The 18,663-nt window shown below is 31.6% G+C and overlaps 1 protein-coding gene across 5 annotated transcripts in view; it reads right to left on the bottom strand.

Moving 5' to 3' along the window:
* Window positions 1-2,443: 2,443 nt before the first annotated feature.
* The window catches only part of LOC127727881 (uncharacterized), a 28,614-nt gene continuing 12,394 nt past the window's right edge, over window positions 2,444-18,663 (bottom strand). For 2 of the 5 annotated variants that reach the window (XM_052235037.1, XM_052235039.1), the window contains one exon: window positions 2,444-4,848. In XM_052235037.1, coding sequence (XP_052090997.1) covers window positions 3,970-4,803 — 834 coding nt within the window. In that variant the 5' untranslated portion in view covers window positions 4,804-4,848 and the 3' untranslated portion in view covers window positions 2,444-3,969. Of the gene's footprint in view, window positions 4,849-10,174; window positions 10,297-10,342; window positions 10,425-16,639; window positions 16,722-18,663 lie in introns of those variants that run through there. The other 3 variants (XM_052235040.1, XM_052235041.1, XM_052235036.1) reach the window with 3 other exon arrangements.

Here is an 18,663-nt window from a genome sequence, read left to right on the forward strand (position 1 = left end):
TGTTAGCCAATCAAAATGACGTATTATAATGAAACCTACACGTAATGTAATTATAAGACCTTTTTTAACTGGAAATATGCAAACATTATGTATAATGTAAAACATGCTAATGTTTAAGCACTGGGTTCTCTAAGTATAGACATAGTAAAAAGAATACTTAAACATATAGATGAAAATTCTTTTTATAGATTAATTTCATCCATGCTTGTGTTGTAGTGTAGCTCTTTTATTGAAATGACAATATTTCGATGACATGCATATTAGTTAAATCGAAAGATTTCATTTATGACGCACAATACTAAAAAGGTATTTGAAACTGTCATAATTTAACGTGTTAAAAGTTAATCAAAATGTAAACCCGTCTTAGGAACAATGCAATTTTTCTTCAATAGTTATCTACAATTTGTGAGTTATATTTAGATACTAATATATATTTGACAGATATATTTACAAGAAATGAATGCAATGTAAAAATTTAAAGGTTTTTGGAGTAATTGGTAAATCTTCTGGTCTAGAAAACGCTTATTTATACATTATTTTGAATTTGATCTATATATCATTCAATTTGGTTTTGCTTATGTTGATTGTTATAAAATTGTATAAATATGACCCAGGCTACTGAATAAATTGAATCAATGTTATACATGTTATATTCAAACTCTACGTCTTTAATACCGTTATTATGAGGTTAACAGCTCTTATTCACATTTTCGATATATGTTTTTCATGTACCTTTTTTAACTCCTCTGGAATCAAAAGTGGGTGTACATGACCAGTGCTCAGAAACTAGTTTAACTCTGCCACGTGTAAAGGTGTTTGTTCAAAGTTACGAACTTGTAATTGAAGTGCAGTTATATTTCACTGTTTTTGTCGTTGAGAATTTTATGTAGATGTCAGATTTTTGATAGTGTCTGTTAAATATGTTGATAACTTTTCTAGGCTAAGGTAGCGTATATGGTATCGACATTTTACTATTGTTATTTGAATATGCCAGTGAAGTTTAGGATAATATGGGATTGGGTAATATTAATAAGCTGGAGCAATTACAGCTTCAAGCTGCTCGAATAGTAACGGGTTTACCTATTTTTACAAGCTCAAGGATAATTTACAAGGAACTTGGGTGGGAAACGTAGACTGAAAGAAGAAAACAAGAGAAATTCAAATGTTTTATAATATTAAACAAAATAATGTACCAGAATATTTGAGTAATTCACCAACAATCCAAATTATGACTATTTATGCACTACGCAATGGTAATGTGATACTTCCGTTCTGCAGACTTGCATTAACCTTAATCCCTTAATCTTAGCTTGCTCCCAAATAATTGTCCATTAAATATAGAATTATTAACCTCGATTAGAAGTCTACTTACTCAGGAGCAAAATGAAAATATCTTTAAACATGTGTTTGAGTTCCTTAGAAGGTCGAATAGATTCCTGTTTAGAGAGTAAAACATGACTACACACAAAGCATCGTCTAAATTCAGTTGTGTTTTTTTTTTTTTTTTTTTTTTTTTTTTTTTTTTTTTTTTTTTTTTTGTTGTTTTTTGTGTTCTTTTAAATTTGTTTTTCTTCTTCTTTTTCTTTTGTGCCACTTAATGTTTCTGTCCAATTTATACAAATGTTGAAATAGTATATGCATGCTCTTATATATTATATTGTTAAATATGTTAAAGGAGAAGACTTCATAAGTCTGTTTGACTTGTGTCTCATCCAATTTGTGTTTATGCAAATAAAATACTTAACTATTGTTGAAGACACCAGTTTGTTGCCGTATATATATATAGAAATAAGAAGATATGGTATGAGTGCCAATGAGATAAGTCTCCATCCAAGTCACAATGTGTAAAAAGTACACAATTATAGGTCAAAGTACGGCCTTCAACACGGAGCCTTGGCTCACACCGAACAGCAAGCTATAAAGGGCCCAAAAATACTAATGTAAAACAATTCAAACAGGAAAACCAACTGTCTAATCTATATAAAAAACGAGAAACGAGAAACACTTAAGAACCACATCAACAAACGACACCCTATTTATTATTCAATTGAATGTTCCTGACTTAGGACAGGTGCAAACAAATGCAGCGGGTTTAAACGTTTTAACGGGCGCCAATATATGTCTGGATGATAACTTTGTGTTGTTCTCTGCTGTCTCATTGACTATATGTATAGCTAGCTGTATCAAAACTGTATTATTTCCAAAAATATCCGACACAAACAATCCGCCATTATCTGTTATTGTAGTTGGAATTATGTTATGCATCTTATTACATCGTCAGAAAAGAAGTCCAGGTACTATTTTCTTCCAGTTTCACATTCTTTTTAAATTTAACCATGCAATTTATTCATTTGTGATTCTTTTCTACTGGTTGATGAGCAGGTTTCGTAAGTCAAAAGCCCAATGTTTAGAAACCAATGAAATCATTTTAATGTATAAAACAACACGTCACAGTTTGTGTAATATAAAGGAGCCTATAATAGTTTTGCTATATTTGAAAAGGGAACTTCTTTTTGGCTTTTTGTTGGTTGCTTTCCATTTACATTTTACAACATTTTTCATAGAAGAGTTTAATAACTCACAAAAAAGTCATTACCAAAATTTAAGCAGATTCTAGATATTTTTTTTACGATTTGAGACCCAAATAATGCCAATGCTAAAGATAAGGTAAAAGTCAGAGTCAGCCTTTTCCCGCCATTTTAGTTTGTAATTTTAGAAGATAGTCTGTTATAAATCCTAAAATTACAAACAAATTTGTTTCTGTAGTGCTTAACAAGGTATTTGTTGCCACATCAAAATATAATATCATGGTTAAATTCAAATTCTAAAGATAATGAATATGAGCGGGAAAGCGCTTGTTAAGATTATTGTGGAAATAATCAGATCATATTGGTATATGTATTTACTTGATGGTTCAGGTAACATTTGCCAAATGCAGTTTTTTTTTCAATTTCAGTACACTACATGTACATCATATCACATAACGCATTATGTTATTAAAAAAAGGACAATAACGAAACTTAGAATACTGCCTGTCTACCTCGTACTAACTATGTCCGCGTGCATGGTATCTTCTTTTTTAAATTTTGAAAAAAAAATCTGATTTAACAATAGTGACTCTTTTAAAAGTACGTTGTTCCTTATGAAAATACTGTGTATAATAAGTAATTAAATGCAGGATATTTTGTTTGTCCATAGAAACACAAAAATACTTGTACGTCATGATCATAAATAAGATATATACCAATTGTCTTAAAAGGATGTATTTAGGTGAAATTAAAAAAATAGAATTTAGAATTGATACTATAAGTCAGAAGAGCATTAATAAAGGAACAAAATAAGCTAAAAATGTTGATAGGTTATGGAACTCCTTTTTGCAATATTTGATTTTTAAAAAATGGCGGGAAAAGGCTGACTCTGACTTTTACCTCATCTTTAGCATTGGCATTATTTGGGTCTCAAATCGTTAAAAAAAAATCTAGAATCTGCTTAAATTTTGGTAATGACTTTTTTGTGAGTTATTAAACTCGTCTATGAAAAGAAAAGTGGGTGAAAAGGGGCAAAATATTTTACCCTGTATCGTAGGAAAAAAAACCAAGAAGTCCGAACATCTGACAAAAATTCATAAACCTCACCCGAGTACATCCTTAAAAATTATGAAACTAAATATGTAAATAAATGCTACCTTCAAATACAAGATACATTTAACCAAACATATAACAAATTACAAAGTTACGCAACATATTTTCTTTTAATTTAGAAAATATAATATGACAAATATTTGTGCCGTTGAAGTACTTCTTTCAGTAGGGAAATAATCAGGTATAAATGTTTTGAAAACGTAAATGTTGAATACAGCAGATTACTTTTAATAATGTGTTTGTATAAATATGTGTGCGATTTTGATATTTCTGCACAAACCGACATTTTTGAAATACAATCTAACATTCCATGATATCAATATGAAATTCACCGTTGAACCATCTGTCTTGTTTGTTGTATTGGCGGCAAAATTAATAACCCCTTTGTTTTCTCACGTGACACGCTGCTTTTTGTTACATCAATTTTGTTATTTGCTTGTTCAGAAGGAAGATTTTTATTTATTGCACCTTGATGTTTCGAGTCATTATATATTTGAGGTTCTTTTGATTTCATACGGTCTTCCTCTACCAAATGTGTCGATGATTCATCGGTTCTATCATTGTCATTTTCGTCGGGATAATCATTCCATATTCTTTTACTGTATGGATTTATCATTCCTCTAATAGGAGGCAACATATTTCGTGTATTTTTGAATATGTCCTTGCTCTCTTGTACTACTGCAGGCTTTGGTTTCTGTACCTTCTCTTCGATGTCGTTTTTCCAGTTTTTCTTAAAATACTGTTCTATCTTCAGAGGAACTTTCTTTGGATCTAATATTTTACCCTTTTCAATACTTTCTGTAAGCGCTTTTTCAGCTTGTTTCAATCGTCTTAAACGCGGGTGCATATCAGCAATAAATTTGTCAATATCTCGGGAAAACGTATATAAAGGTTTCCCGCCATAAACACCCAAGTTTCTGTTTGTAATTTTTTTAGGATCCCGTTTCATTTTTAAACATTTTTGAAGTACTCGCTGTTTTACAACCGCTCTTCTTATTGGAACAAACGATTTGTCGTATTTAACTCCAATTTCAAATTTTTCTCTTGAAATGCATTCATCCACGACATTGCACTGCGATCTCATTACTTCATTTAACATGAAAACGAATTTTCTGCGACTGTTTTCCTGACGTCGAACTATTCCTAAGCGTCCTTCATCCATCTCTCTCTATTATCTATCATTCAGCTTTCCTTTACAGTATGAGAACTAAATCCAAAGTAAAAATAAAATAAAGAGAAATGAATAAATCAGTTTATTGTATAGCAACAGTATAAGAAAGTAACGAAATGTTAGCGTTCAGTATAATGTGCGCTAGTTTGAATTTTAAATTTGTCATTTCGGGGCCATTTATAGCTGACTATGCGGTATGGGCTTTGCTCATTGTTGAAAGCCGTACGGTGACCTATAGATGTTAATTTCTGTGTCATTTGGTCTCTTGTGGAGGTTGGCAATCATACCACTTCTTCCAATTTTTTTTTATACTAGTGCAAATATAGCTTCAAATCATCGACGTCATCAGGGAAAAAAATAATATATACATGCAATAATCATATAGTGTATTATTCTAATGAAACTGTCAAGTAAATTCAGTCTTTTGTATCATTATAAATAACCATCGTGTACCATATAACACAGATAAAAGATATTATAAAGAAAGAATCATTTACATGTAGACATTGAATTTACAAATATTATTTATTAATTATAATTTATATGTATATAGTTGCCAACGCAAGGACTAGTACGTCTTCAATATTGAAAAACATCAACGGTTTCATTGATTTGGATAACACAAACATAATCACTTGAAGTGTTGTGTGTGTATTTCTTTCAAATTTTCTTGACCAGTAAAACATATTAGCGAGAATTTTTAAAAGATTTTCTTTGTATATAAGTGGGTTAAATATTTCAAAGCTACCACTTTCTTTACTTTAAAAAAAAATTAAAATTCAATTTATTCGATGTATTATTTCATATATTATCTACTTTATAGATGAGTTGTGTTTAGAATGATTTATATGAAAAGAAGTTTTTAAGATCTCACTGATCTTATACAAAAGATATCCCCTACTCATATCATGCTTATAATCTATTTACACTTTTTAAGACGTAAACAGGTCCGTTTAGACAATATTTACAGCTAGCCCTCAAATGTAAATGGTGCGTTCTTTAATTACCTATGACGGTATTAAATGATAAGGTCATTGCTTCAATTATATGAGTACTAGTATGTATTGTGATAATATTAAGTAAGGGGATGATTGTCTCGTGAACTTCAAATATTTATACCTCGATTGTCTTGTGTACTTTAAATATTTATACTTTTTTTTCTCTTTCTTTGTTTTCTTGAGGAATCTTATATTCTATGATATATAGGTTTACATCTATCGGCTTTGATTAATTTATATCCTTAAGATATCATCTGGATAGTCCATTTTGTTCTATTCCGTCAAAAGTAAGTGCGTGTCTGGTCACTTTTATTATAGTATGTTAGCAAAGTTAACATGTCACAAATGTATAAGCCGTATCTATGAACATATTTACAACATATGACCACAGTGTCATACAATTTTGTTTATCGTAATTATGCAAGATATAATGTGATGGTAATGTAATGGTTTATGCTTTCTTGAATTTAAGACTCAATATTTGTTATATATGCTGTGTACAAGTAGTGATTTTGGAAAACAATATAAATTGTACATATGTTTCGTGCAAAGTATCATCATTTTGACACCGGTTATTTTTACCAATAAATACAAGTTTTTAGTCAATAATTCAACAGCTTGATGTTTAACTCACACATTTATATATTTCAACTTAACATTAAGCTTTGTCTTGTTTGATATTGAACTGCAAACGGGTTGGATTGGGTTATATATCCTATATGTATTTTCACTCATGCCAATTTCTGTATATCCTCAAAATATCTTATAATGTCATTTAAATTAGAATAAAAATTGTATTAGTCATTTATACTGCTATAGCATATGACAATTATAAGCTATAAGTCAAAGACAATATGCATCTTTAACCCGGTTATGTTAAGAGGTTCCCAAATACCGATAACTTGTACAAAATTACAACTGGCTAGCAATTTGTTGCAAATTTGCAGATCTAACATTGTTAGGCTAAATTTCAAACACAGTATACATAAATTATGATGTAGGCCCTGCTATAACCCTAGTCTATCTTATCCAATGAAGAACTTCTGTCGTAAAGTTTTCACATATTTAGACGTCTATAATAAAATAATATTGAGGTGACTGCAAGGTAAGTATTATCATCCTTTAGGACAGACTAAAACAAAAACCAGCTGATTTACAAGGTATACATTGTACCATCTACAGGCCACAATGCATTATGTACTGTGTTACAACCCTAGATAAAGCCGACGAGGAATGGCATTCCTCGACTATAACGAAAGCTGAATTGTATATAGTCTAATTTGCCTAGTGGTCTATGGCATTGGGCATAGTGCAGGCAGCGTTGCCACAATGTCACAGAGGCAGGAAGGGGTTAAAATTCCGCTGAGGGAAGAACAAAATTTCAGACGAAATACATGTAAAATTGAGAATGGAAATGGGGAATATGTCAAAGCGACATCAACCCGACTAAAGAGCAGATAACAGCCGACGGCCACCAATGGGTTTTCAATGGAGCGAGAAAATCCCGCACCCGGATGTGTGTATATATGATTTTTGGTGTCAGACTTGTATAACCATATGTTATCCGATGGAGATTTCTGCCGTAAAGCTGTCATATATTTAGACTATGTAATGTATAGTTATTACAAACTCAAACACGTATTATGGAAAGCTGATGATTATGCTTTAAGCACTTGTTGACAGATAATACGAGATTCATTTTTGGTGCAAGCAATTACCGGCTTTTGTCACACGGACAATTTCACTAATTTGTTTTAAAGTATAATCCAAGTGCGTGTGTGACTATTCACAATAATCAGTGGTAGGAGCTATATACAGTTAACGCCATTCGTTAAACCTATTATGCGTGGTAGTTTTAATAGTATTGCACTAATGATACTTCCTTTTCATTTTATCGATGGCAATATTTTTAACGATGCTGTTTGACAAAGCACTTTTAAACTTAAGTGTGCATTAATTGGCTTGTATCTTTTTTTTAAAATGAAGTGACATGTACACATACAACGTTAAAAATAACAAGAGTGCACACGCTGAAATGTCTCGCCTTCTTTACTAATCATTGATATTATGTTGATAGTCCTAAATATAAAGCTTTATTACAACTGTAACTGTCCATGAAATGAGGTCAAGGTCAAGTGAAAACTGTCTGACGGGCATGAGGACCTTGCAAGGTACGCACATACCAAATATAGTTATCCTTTTACTTATAAGAGAGAATTTAACATTACAAAAAATCTTAACTTTTTTTTCAAGTAGTTACTGAACCATGAAAATGAGGTCAAGGACATTGGACATGTGACTGACGGAAACTTCATAACACGAGGCATCCATATACAAAGTATGAAGCATCCAGACCTTCCACCTTCTAAAATATAAAGCTTTTAAGAAGTTAGCTAACGCCGCCGCCGCCGGATCACTATCCCTATGTCGAGCTTTCTGCGACAAAAGTCGCAGGCTCGACAATAAAAACTAAAACAGAAATTTTAAAAACGAAAATAGAAATTTTAAAAACGCACTTGTAACGTTAATCTAAATAAACTGAAATCACTATGTATTCATTGCTAAATATTTTCAGGACAAAATGTTCTTGAAAGTGACAAAGTTCAAACATAAAGATTTACTCAGATAATTTTTCCAGTTCATAAGGTTGTGTGGTTGTCTGATTGTGTAAAGTGTGAAGTCCCTCAGGCAGAGTTTACCTTAGTTGAGTAAGGAGGTTCTATTCACACTCTTTGGCTCTCGAAAAATTCATATGTTTGCTCTCCAAACTTTTGGTCACCAGCGTAACTGGTAAATATTTTATTAGAAACACGTGCTGTTTGGACGGAAATCATATCAGTTTTTTTTACCTGCTTTCTTTACTAGCTGTTTGATTAAGTTTTGATTATGACTTTATTTCCTACATTTTTAAATTTTTTTAACCAAACTTAATAAAACTTTGTTTTAAACAAACGTTTGTTACCTTTAACTATTGCAGTGAGTTCCCTTTAACATGTTTTTTTATGCATAGCTCCGATTCCTTGACCGAGTTTTACTTTACTTTTGGTCCATTTTAGTTTTATCAGCTCATAACATTTGTATTTGGGTTTGCATTTCATCATGATTTGGCCTCGAGCATCAGTGAAGATGTTCTAATTTTCGAAACGTGCATCTCTAGCAGTAAAATTTATACCATTTATGTTATTAAAAAAACGAAATAGACAAAGATTCTGCGTAATCATCTTGCTGCTTTATCGTAGGAAGACGAGGAGATAAACACAATGATACTAATTCCAGTGCGAACGACAGCAACACGTGCTTTTGGAATAACCCTCATCACGTACGCTGCAGACTAAGAGGTAGAGCCAATTTACTCCTTGCTTGTTTCACTCACCGAATCGAAATCTAAAAGTTGTCACATAAAACTATTGAAGGGTAAGTATCATTCTGAAAACCTTTTTTCAGCAAGTTTGCATATTTCCATTAAATGTTATGCATCGCTACATATTATTGGTGAAGGCATTTTAATTAAAAAATTTTGATTTTGCTTGGTTTTGTAAAATTTCGCTTCTCATAAATTATATTCTTGGTAAACTTACTCCATATAAGTAACAATCTGCGGATTTGTGACTTTAAAATTTAGTGATCTTTTTAGAAACAAGTCAAACATGTTGTTTAACCTGGAAGTTCGTAAATTGAGCTGTAATACTACGGATTTAAGTAATGATTGAAAAACTTTAAAGCGGCCCTAGCTGGCCTGAAATAAATTCTTTAAAAAATTGGCCCTACCTCAATAAAAAATCAAATAATAAACCATTGTGGGCAGAAATAGACCTAAATGAAATACGTTCACTTTTCTGATTTTTATAGTTTATAAACTGAAAATTGTATTTATTTAAGTACCAAAAGCAGCAGCTACTATGAACCCAAGTCAACTGTTAATCCACCACCCGCGGAATTTATTCAATGGTAGTAAAAAATACAGAAGAAAATATTGAAAAAAATTAGATTTAGTAAAACCAAATGTTATCTGTACTTAACGTATGAATTTTATGTAACTCCCAAAATTCAATTTAGGAACTGATGCGAACACCAGAGGCAAATTTTATATGCCAGTCGAAAATGGATGAGAGGCAATTACGCATCAACATACAATGTAGCTGAGTTATATCTGAATACATATCTCTTGGTCATGGACATTCAACAGAATAACGATATGATAACAAATATTTACACTTATACATGATGAAGCAAAGAGAACACGATTGGGTACATATTTTTTTTAATAAAGCATTAGATAATAGAATTGTATTACATTGTGTTTATATTAACCAACATTTCAAAAAAATAAAAAAAATGATTAAAGTATGTTAAATATGCCCTACCTTCTTGAAACATCATTCAAATCTTGTTCAACAAAATAAACATATAGAAGTGTAACGGATAAACTACTCAGATCAATAAATTAACTCTTGACTGAAAGATAGATATCCATAAAATGTGTTAAATGCCGATTTAATAGTGAAAAATAAGCTATGTTAAAAACTGTTTACCTGTATCGAATCAGGACGGATTTCATGCTGTGTCGTGATACTACTTTCAATTTAGTATAAAAAAAAACTCTACAACGATTTTCAGATTTCATTTATATAACTTTACTGAGACAATAGTCCCTTATTGATTTGGAATAAAAGGAGAAGTTTACAACGTCTGTCTACACAACAGGATACTACTAATGAAGTATTATGAATCCCATATGTTTAAAAGTCAACAATTAGTTTGTAATAAATAAATGCATGAAATCTGAGTTTTCCATAGCTTGGTATTTTAATAACGTGAAGACCTTTATTTTTAGCATTTAAATAAGAATTTGACTGTTTGCCAATCGTCTGAAGTCCATTTGATCAAAATTTGTCCAGTAAGGTTAATTCCCAATCAGAGGGTGTAAACTAGATGGACAAATCTATAGAACGTCTATTTGTTTTTTCATCTGTTCAATAACGTACAAAAATGGAAGATATTGTACATTTATCACTTAACCTGTCTCCACCTACTCATTCAGAATATTTGGAGATTGAATTCAAAAGAAACCAAGTAAAAAGCCAAGTGATTCTGTTTTTAATTCGTACTGCATTTGTATGATGAGCAACACAGCAGATTCTGTATTACTCTATTCCCTGCAACACAGCAGGTACTGTGTTACAATGTACTCTATTCCCTGCAACACAGCAGGTTTTGTATTACTCTATTCCCTGCAACACAGCAGTTTCTGTGTTACTCTATTCCCTGCAACACAGCAGGTTCTGTATCACTCTATTCCCTGCAAAACAGCAGGTTCTGTATTACTCTATTCCCTGCAACACAGCAGGTTCTGTATTACTCTATTCCCTGTTGAAAGTGTTTGAGAAGAAACTCCTCTTTTCCCTCTTTTCGTGGTTTTTCCTGGCTTTTTGTTTTACTTAGTAATTTCAAGTCGTTAGATACATTACAATTTGTGAACATATCGTACATTTGACGAAAAGAGTAATACAAAACGTTTAGCAACCAAGGCAAAGACTATAATCGGACGAATTATTTATTTAGGATATAATGTCATACAATTTTTTTTTTACAAAAATTACAAAAACACGAACATTTGCAAATATTACATGATCACGTGTGTTTAACATAAACGATTCATTCATAGACATGCATGTGCCCTTATTTGTTGATGGTGTGTGCAAGAACCAGCAAACGTTTTAATAACCTTCAAGAAATAAAACTTATCAAATAGTACTAATAATATAGTTTACACTTTTAGTTTAGGTTTCAAAGGAAGTTCGTTTCAAATTGAATTAAAAAGGTCTGACCTTCAGCTGTAAAACTTAAACGACTGAAATATTGTATACATGCTCTGAGGAGCATTTAACCTAATATATGGAAGACATTATACTTTAATTACTTACGTATATGATAATTATAGTTAATTTAACATAACGTATTAAATAAAATTAGTCATTTAATGAAAAGGATGATTAATGATTAGATTTTTGAAGGCCTATTTTAGATGGCAGATAACTTTGTTTTTTAAATATTTGTATTTATATGCGTTTTAAGAACGAATTTTTGGTCCAGTTCCAATAATGCGAACCGAATTTTGGTAAATTATATTTTTTCACTCTTAAATAGATCTTCCAGAAGCATAAAAAGCTATATTTTCAAAAAAAAAGTTACTTAACCTAATATGTATATTCTAAAATATATGAAAATACCTGAAAATGTGAAGTTAGCTTTTAGTTATAAATGATTTTTCTTATATGAAGTTATTAAGCATTCATTTTTCACATATTTTTAACATGCGTTTTTTTATTCTTTTTGCGTACAAAATTATTCAAGGCAACTTGTTTTCTTCTAATTTTCCCTGTGGATTTCTGGTCTGGATATCTAATCGGTGACAACGGGTGCTAAGTGACATTTTGGTCATAAATGCTGAAAATACGTATTTTTTCAAATAATTTTCTCTGTCGCGTTGGTATACACCTAAGGTCGACAGTTGATAATATACTAAACTGTTTCGATTTTACTGTTTTATTCTTTACTTAAAGACGTGCATTTTGTAACAAATGTTGTTTTAAACGATTCAAACCTTATTTGTCAAGTAATGTGTCTATCGTTTTTATAGTAACTACATGCAAAATAAACATATGCTACCAATTTTGCAAAATATTGATGTGGTGTACATAAGGAATTTTTCAATTCCTTATGTGCACTAAAATGTCGTCAAGTTAAAAAATAATTTATGTGTTTAAAACGACTGTTGTATTTAGAAGATGCATGACATTTATCTCGGTGATTCTACCCCTTCAATCAGTTTACCTGTTTTGAGAGGGTCTGGATGGGGTTTACAGAATAGAGAATAAAGAGCAAAAACATGAAAAATAGAGAAAATTAAGCAAAAAAAATAAAGAATAGAGAACAATAGGCAAACTAAATAAATAATAGAGAAAAAAGGTTAAAATTAAAGAAAAAGAAATCAAGGACCTTCCATCACCCTCTTTTAAGACTTTGTGACACGACAGTTATGTCAGACCTAAGATACGGAGCATAACAACGTCTTTACAAATACCTACGATGTCCATTAATTCTTACCAGATCTTTCAAATTACCGTCTATATCGAGACGTTCGTACAGTTTTTTTATACATTACTATTGAAAAAGGGTAGTTGTTGATATACTTAAATATAATTAAAACCTTGAATGAATAGGTTTATATATTTAGCAAAATGTTAAGAATGCGCGAAATCACACGAAGACACCGTCCTTTAATACGTATTATGCCATTAATTAACAAATTTTGTCACGATTCAATCTTTAATGATATATTACTACTGAAATATGACCATTAAGACTTAAGTTTTACACAAAATAGTACCATAAAGGTCTAGAGCTATCGCTGCTATATTTTTGTTAGTAAAAAAGTCCCCTATTTCATTCTCACTGTGTAAAAGAATTCCCAATTACAGATTTCATGATTTTGTGTGAAATTTGAGCATGAGTGAGTTAGGGTATATTTTATAGGTGGAAATAATACTGAAACAGTAATAACTATATCCAGTAATTTGGGATCTACCCTCGTTCAATATAAAAATAATAAGATGTGGCATGATGGCCAATACGGCAAATCTCCACCAATAGACCAAAGTAAAAGGATGCAAACAAATACAGTAACTGTTCACCGTTACACTCAAGTTTTTTTATCTTAAGTTTTAAAATCAAAGCGATCAATTGTGGACGTGAGTAGATCTTATGTACTATAAAATAAGTGTGTCCAAGTAAAACGTTCCTGGCTAATTCTAATATACTATGACAAAATAATTATATACTGTTTAATGCTGTTGTCTGTTCTGTGGTCGGTTTGTTGTCTCTTTGACACATTCCCCATTTCCATTCTCAATTTTATTAAGTATGCTAATTCTGACATTTTGAATGTTAAAAAGAAGCGGAAGATACCAAAGAAACAATCCAAAATTTTTGAGGCAAAGAGAGACCGACAAAACCATAATACAAAACACAAAAATAAAAACACTCAAAGACAACAACAATCTACAAAACACTACAAATAAAACTAAAGACTGAACAACACGAATCCCATCAAAATCTACAAAACACTACAAATAAAACTAAAGACTGAACAACACGAATCCCATCAAAATCTACAAAACACTACAAATAAAACTAAAGACTGAACAACACGAATCCCATCAAAATCTACAAAACACTACAAATAAAACTAAAGACTGAACAACACGAATCCCATCAAAATCTACAAAACACTACAAATAAAACTAAAGACTGAACAGCACGAATCCCATCAAAATCTACAAAACACTACAAAAAAACTTAAGACTGAACAACACGAATCCCATCAAAATCTACAAAACACTACAAATAAAACTAAAGACTGAACAACACGAATCCCATCAAAAATAAGGGGTGATCTCAGGTCCCGCAGAAGCGTAAATAGACCCTGCTCCACACGTGGAACCCGTCGTCTTTCACATGGTTAGTACAAACTCGGAGATAAGTCTCATTCGATAATGTCTCTGTGGAAAGAAGACGGGATCGATAGTGGCTATGAAAATTGGCACATATCTATTATCATCAGTCACAAACTGACAAGATATTCCATACCGGTCAACGAAAAATAACGCTTTAGAAATTTCGTGTGTCCGACGCTTGATATTTTGAATTTCTGAATTTACCGTCATCAGGAACACTGAAACCTAATCATTTGAAGCCAGGGAGGTATAAATACGTAGAAACGTTAGAAGCTATATGAATTAGAATTTAACATTGGAAAAAATCATAATCCATAAGATTGAAATTGTTATGGCATTGGTGTTCTTAGCTACATGTGAATCTCCATAAAAGTACATACGTGAATTAATAAAGAATTTTTTTTTAAAATCATGAAATCGTTTCTAAAGTTAAACTTTCTTGGTGGAATGACTTTGACTATGTCAACAAGGCTTCCGGATTTACAAGTAATTCATCTATTATGTCGCTATTGTGATGTTAAAAATAAAATTGTTCATACAATGTAAGAATATAAATATTTGCATCTTCTGTGTAGGTAATATTATATTCAATCATCACATTTAAACAAGTAAACATACAAGGAATATTTAAATTATATGGTAACACATCAGAACAATACATCAGGGATTTTGTGGACAAATAATTTATACACAATAAATACTTGGTATTCTTTGAGTAGATAAAGACGCATTTGTGTTCTATTCTACCGTTTAATTGGTAACTTAACAATTTAACAAATTATCCAGTAAAGGCTTCATATGTTTGATTAGGTATTAACGGAAGATTCCACGCCCTGTTGGTAACTTAATAAACCAGATAAGATTGCTACAATTTGTTGTATCTGCTCTCCATCACAAAAACGTAAATAATTATAGTTGTCTGGATGTCTTTTAATTATATGTGTCGTTGGGTTGCTGTTCATTGACGGTTTACCCCACATCTCATATTCGTTTTTTATTTCTCTTTTAAGATTCCATTTTAACAGAGGTCAATGCATATTAGGTGACTGGTCAAACATGATATTGTATAGCAACATACTATTTCTCACAGAACGTAACGAAAATTTCTCGAGTAATATTCTATGATATAATAGCTTCTGATTATCGACGTCATCCGTGACAAACCGCCCCGGTGGTCTCGTGGTAGCGTGTTCGCCTCGAGTGCGGGAGGTCGTGGGTTCGAACCCCGGCCGGGTCAAACCAAAGACTTTAAAATTGGTATTTGCTGCTCAGTCTCCGCTAAGCACACGGCATTACGGAGTAAGAGCAAAGACTGGTCGGCTCGGAGTCTGAATAATGTGTCCGGGTTAGGTGACATGTCTTCCTGCGGACTGTTACCTTGTGAAATAGCACGTTAAAAATCCGACTCAGCGTGTCGGTCTAGTACAAAGCAGGATGAATATTCATACTACATTTTTAACATGATCTCGTCCTGAATATGCATATCAATTTGACGCTGGACGTTAACCAGTCATCCATCATGATGATGATGATGATGATGATCATCATCATCATCATCATCATCAGTGACAACAAATGATGTATGAAATATTTTTCAAGCCCTGCCATACAATAAAAGTGTTGTTGCAGGAATATTGGTGAAAGCTATCCCTTGCAGACTATTGGTGAAAACTATCCCTTGTAGAATATTGGTGAATACTATCCCTTGTAGAATATTGGTGAATACTATCCCTTGTAGAATATTGGTGAATACTATCCTTTGTAGAATATTGGTGAATACTATCCCTTGTAGAATATTGGTGAATACTATCCCTTGTAGAATATTGGTGAATACTATCACTTGTAGAATATTGGTGAAAACTATCCCTTGTAGAATATTGGTGAAAACTATCCCTTGTAGAATATTGGTGAATACTATCCCTTGTAGAATATTGGTGAAAACTATCCCTTGTAGAATATTGGTGAATACTATCCCTTGTAGAATATTCGTGAAAACTATTCCTTGTAAAATATTGCGCTCGCACTCGTTCAATAAAATCATCTACTCGGGATTTGAATATTCACCAATATTCATGTAATATTGTAATGCGAGCTCAAGCAGTCCTCGGCTTAGGCTCTGCTTCAATTCCTTTTGGGATTTTTTCCATTTATTTTATTCCTAAATGGTTATTTTTCTTTACTTTCTATTTTATATGAAGACATTTTTTTTATGTTTCATTGAATTTTTCAAATTTTCCATGAAAATATATCTGACTAACCATTGCAAGACCATCGCGTCTAATTTAGAGAGCAAAAGAAGAAAAGTTGGCTTACCGTTCAATCGTATTGACACCAGTCAAATTAGAATAGAAATTGACAGTTGCTTAAACACGGCGTCATCCCTACAATGGATACCGTTTTTATAAACGGTTAGATTTGAATAATAAAGAATCTGACTGAAAAGTTCATTGGGTCAAATCTTTTGAGACGAATGTTTATGCTCAGAAGAAAAATAATGTTTTATTTTTGAATGAACAAAAATTAAAATTTCATTTTGATTTACTTACACGCTAATAGATTTCGAGATGAAATATTTGCTCGTAGAATATTTCTATAGACTTAAATATTTCATAGTTAAATGTACTTGATTAATAAACACTCGTGTAGACATGAAGTGGACAAATTTAAAATATAATACATGTTTTAAATTGAAATGAAATAAAAGTACAAATTGATAATGGGTGTTATTTTCAAAGGGTCAAAATCATGTCCTGCATAACGGCTTATGACACGTGGTATTTTATGATATTTAGTGTTAAAACACAGGCTTGATATAGGCTTGGATATATGATTGATTGTTGTTATTTTACGTCCAGTGGCAATTATTTTATTCATATTCAGGGAGAGGCTTTTGAATACAGCTATTATATATTATACATTATTTTTTATGACGTACTATCCTCTATAAAAATGTGAAACGTTCTTTGGAACAACATCAAAATCCTCTTTTTTATTGGGAGCGTCGTGTAACGCTCAGTGGTACCAATACCGTGCGCAACGTAACTGCTAATAGACTGCGTTCACTTTTAACCTTTTCTACATAATTGTTGACAACATACTTTGAATTAATCTAATGTAACTTGTCTTTAATGCAACCCTTTCTTTATCCAGTAAAAAGCATAAGAAAGTAAATCCTTTCGTAATGAGGCAAATCGAATAAAAATTAGGATTGTCAGTAACTCTAATAATGACGTCGTCAAAGCAAAGAGCTTTTATTAACGAAACGATTTTTAAAACTAATACAGGAGGGTCTGGATGGGGTTTACAGAATAGAGAATAATAGGCAAATGTGTAGAATAAAGGGCTAAAAATTAAAGAATAGAGAAAAATAGGCAAAAAAATAAAGAATAGAGAATAATGGGGTGCTAAAATATAAAGAATAGAGAATAACAGGCAAAATTTATAAAGAATTGAGAAAAATGGCCTAAAAAATTAAAGAATACAGAAATGAAGGACCCCCCATCCACACCCTCATGTAGAGCTTAAATAATTAACTGGAAAGTCTTTTGTGGACACACTTTTGAGACGTATGTTTATTTCTTCTTTTTTTTAAGTAAAAATAACATTTTATTACGATTAACTTATCCGTGAATAGATTTTTACATGAAATATTTTCTTGATAGCATATGTCATTTACACTTAAGTTTGATTGTTTGATAAACACTCGTGTGTAGACATGAAGTGGACGAACTAAAACACATTACATTAAGTTAAATCTATTTAAAATAAAGTAAACACTGACAATGGATGTCTTGCATACCTTTTAAATGACCAAATGGGCACATTCAGACGGACATGGCGGTGCTTCCCCTGCCTAAAGTTGGAAAATTATCATTTTTGACAAAAAATGTCTGAAACTTTCTGCATTGATTTACTCTGTAAAATTATTAGGGTCAAGCTATCTAACCTCAAATCCTGCAGTACCTTCTCTTGAAAGGAACCCTGTTTGTGTGCAGTACCATGTGATCTGACGAAGTATTACCATACATAAGATAATTATCTGACGTAGTATTACCATGAGATATTTATCTGACCTAGTAAAAACATGAGATATTTATCCAACGTAGTAATTAATACATTGATATATATGACGTACTATTACCATAAGATAATTATCTAACGTAGTATTACAATGAGCTATTTATAATCACTACCGTCAAATATCAATCAAAACTAGTAGTAACACGAGATATTTATCGGACATAGTATTACCATAAGATATTTATCTGACGTAATATCCCATGATATATCAATCTGACGTAGAAGTAAAATGAGACATTTATCTGACGTCGTAGAAT

Source organism: Mytilus californianus, unplaced genomic scaffold (genome assembly GCF_021869535.1).
Source record: "Mytilus californianus isolate M0D057914Y unplaced genomic scaffold, xbMytCali1.0.p SCAF_2, whole genome shotgun sequence".
Taxonomy (NCBI): domain Eukaryota; kingdom Metazoa; phylum Mollusca; class Bivalvia; order Mytilida; family Mytilidae; genus Mytilus; species Mytilus californianus.